The following is a 3,072-nucleotide window of genomic DNA, read 5'->3' on the forward strand; positions in this document are numbered from 1 at the left end:
CCATAGTAATGTGCTCCTATTTCTATTCAGGAATAGGGAGCGGTTGCAGCAGTCCTGCAGGTCTCTGATGTTCTCCTTTAACACGCTGACAATGTAGACATTTGGAGACATGGCTTGCTATGTCTCTTTTCATTTTTGTCCACCAGTAGTGTTCCTTCAGATCCTGTTACATCTTTGTGTTGCCAGGGTGGACTGTAAATCTCGAGTTATGAGCTTCCACCAATATCTTCTTCTTGGGTTTCAGAATGTCGGGTATGCAAATTCGATTTTGAAATTTCAGTATCCCATTGCTCATAGTGAAATCAAGATTAGGTGTACTCCTTTGTTCCTCGTACTTTTTCTACAAAAGTTTATCTTCCCATTGGCGTGCTTTAATTTCTTTAATTAGTGTAGGTTCTACGGTTATGTTGGCGAGCAGTTCATTGATCTTGCGAGAAATGAAAGTACATGCCAAGCCTCTGGTCGTCTTTCGGCTTAGTGCATCTGTCACCACGTTAGCTTTGCCTAGATGGTGATGATTTCTACATCATAGTCTTTCATAAATCCTAGCCACCGTCGTTGTCTCATATTCAGTTCATTCTTTGTGAACAGATATTTAAGACTCTTGTGATAAGTGTAAATCTTGCAGGTTGCACCGTAGAGATAATGACGCCAAATCTTGAGGGCAAAAATCACCGCAGCCAATTCCAAATCATGAGTTGGGTAGTTCTTCTCGTGAGTCTTTAATTGTTGCGAAGCATAAGCAATGACTTTTTCTGTTTTGCATGAGAATGCAACCCAAACCATTGTATGAGGCATCACTATAAATTACGAACCCATCTGCTCCTGTAGGGAGTGCTACTATAGGAGCTGACACAAGTCGACTTTTTAATTCTTAGAAACAACGCTCTTGTTTGTCAGTTCATTCAAAGGGTGTGTTCTTCTGAGTTAGCTGAGTCAAAGGTGATGCTATCTTTGAGAAATCTTGCACAAAGCGTCGATAATAGCCAGCTAGACCCAAGAAACTTCTAATTTCTGACACATTAGTAGGTTGTGGCCAGTCCACGATTACTGCAACTTTTTGGGGGTCAACCCAGATGCTATCTTTGTTAATGACATGACCGAGAAAGTGTACACTAGTGATCTAGAATTCGTATTTCTTTAGCTTGGCATAAAGTTTGTTATCATGTAGTGTTTATAAAATCGTTCGCAAGTGCTGCTCATGGGCCTCTGGTGACTTGGAGTATATGAGGATGTCGTCAATGAAGACGATGACGAACTCATCAAGATAGGATTTGAACACTCGGTTCATGAGGTCCATAAAAGCTACTGCAGCATTTGTGACACCAAAAGGCATGACAAGAAACTCATAGTGCTCGTAAGGGGTTCTAAAGGCAGTCTTTTTGATGCTTTCCATTTTTACTTTTAGTTGGTGATAGCCAGATCGCAAGTCGATTTTTGAGAATACTTGGGCGCCTTGAAGTTGATCGAACAAGTCATCGATTCGTGGCAGAGGGTACCGATTCTTGATAGTGACCTTGTTAAGCTCTCGGTAATCGATGCATAATCTCATCGTGCCATTTTTTTATTTACGAACAATACTGGAGCTCTCCAAGGTGAGGTATTAGATCAATGAAGCCTTTGTCCAGTAGTTCCTGGAGTTGAGTTTTCAACTCTTTCAATTCTGCCATTAACATGCGATAAGGAGCTTTTGATATTGGTTGTGTGCCAGATTGGATTTCAATGGTAAATTTGATTTCTTGATTAACCGAGATACTAGGTAGATTTTCAAGAAAGATATCCGGGAATTCTCGAACCACAGGGATTGCATCAATGGTGGGGGCCTCTTTTTGTGTATCGATCACATAACAGATATAACTACAACAACCCTTTCTCAGAAGTCGTTGGGCTGTCATGGAGGATATAATACAGGGAGGGTTGGAAAATCCAGTCCCATCAAAGACAAGCTCGGGTTGGTTTGGTAACCTGAGGGAGACCTTTTTGGCTTTACAACCAATAGAGATGTGGTTGGCAGCCAGCTAATCCATACCTAAGATCACATCAAAGTTTCCAATGAGGAGGGGAATCAAGTCTACGTATAAGGTTTTGCCTTTTAGAGATATAGCACAAGATTTGTATACATCAGCATTAAGGGTAGAATTACCAGAAGGAAAAGACACAGACAATATATATCCTAAGGGTTTGGGTATTGATGGCAGCTTGGCAACAAAGTGTGGTGCAACAAAAGAATGAGTTGACCCAGAGTCAATGAGGACATGAGCTAAATGATCACAGACAGAAAGTGTACCTGACATAATGTTTTCGGTAACTTCTGGTTTTTCAGGTACTAAGGCAAAAGCCATTCCTTGGCCTTTTTGGTCCTTCCTCTCTCTTTCAAGTCTTGCGGGTTTTCTAACTGGGCCAAAGGGGCTGGCTGTAAGATTAGTCAGCTTTGGACAGTCCCTCAGCAAGTGGCCTACTTGACCGTATTTAAAGTATGCTCCCATGTCTCGATGACATTGTCCCCAATGAGCCTTCCCACAAGTAGGACAAATTGGAATAGTGCCACATCGGGGATTGGTAGGACCTTGATTTTCTGAACTGGTTGTGCCCATATTCACCTTTTTGGGAGGCGCAACACCGAATCTTCTATTGTCTCTTTCCTAGAATTGCTTCTTTTGGCTTGGTTCTGAGGAACGTGAGGCTTTAATCCCCTTTTTTGCAATGTACGCCCGGTCTACCACTTCCGCATAGGTTGACAGTTTCAAAACTTCGAGCCTATCTTTAATTTCAGCAACCAATCTTGCTTTGAACTTTCTTGCTTTTCGAGCTTCGGTGGGGATGACATATGCCGCAAACCGAGTGAGTTGTGTGAACTTGCTCTCGTGTTCGGCCACCGTCATGGTTCTTTGCTTTAGATGTATGAATTCTGATGCCTTCTGTTCCTGCAATGAATCTGGGAAGTATTTTTCATAAAATACTTCCAAGAACCTTAAAAAATACTTCCAAGAATCTTGCCCATGTCACAATTTCGTCTTTTTCCAGAGTAAGAAGCCACCATTCCTGTGCATTATCTTTGAAAGTGAAAGTAGC

At 41.8% G+C, this 3,072-nt stretch overlaps 1 protein-coding gene across 1 annotated transcript; it reads right to left on the reverse strand.

Moving 5' to 3' along the window:
• Positions 1 to 1,568: 1,568 nt before the first annotated feature.
• On the reverse strand, positions 1,569 to 2,594 carry LOC145793452 (uncharacterized). Its single transcript, XM_082876280.1, has 2 exons — positions 2,121 to 2,594; positions 1,569 to 2,018 (listed from the first exon to the last, which is right to left on the reverse strand). Exons 1-2 carry the CDS (start codon positions 2,592 to 2,594, stop codon positions 1,569 to 1,571), a joined length of 924 nt encoding a protein of 307 aa, XP_082732406.1.
• Positions 2,595 to 3,072: the final 478 nt, after the last annotated feature.

This window comes from Camellia sinensis, chromosome 6 (assembly GCF_055761805.1).
Source record: "Camellia sinensis isolate YWXY chromosome 6, ASM5576180v1, whole genome shotgun sequence".
In the NCBI taxonomy this organism is placed as follows: Eukaryota; Viridiplantae; Streptophyta; class Magnoliopsida; order Ericales; family Theaceae; genus Camellia; species Camellia sinensis.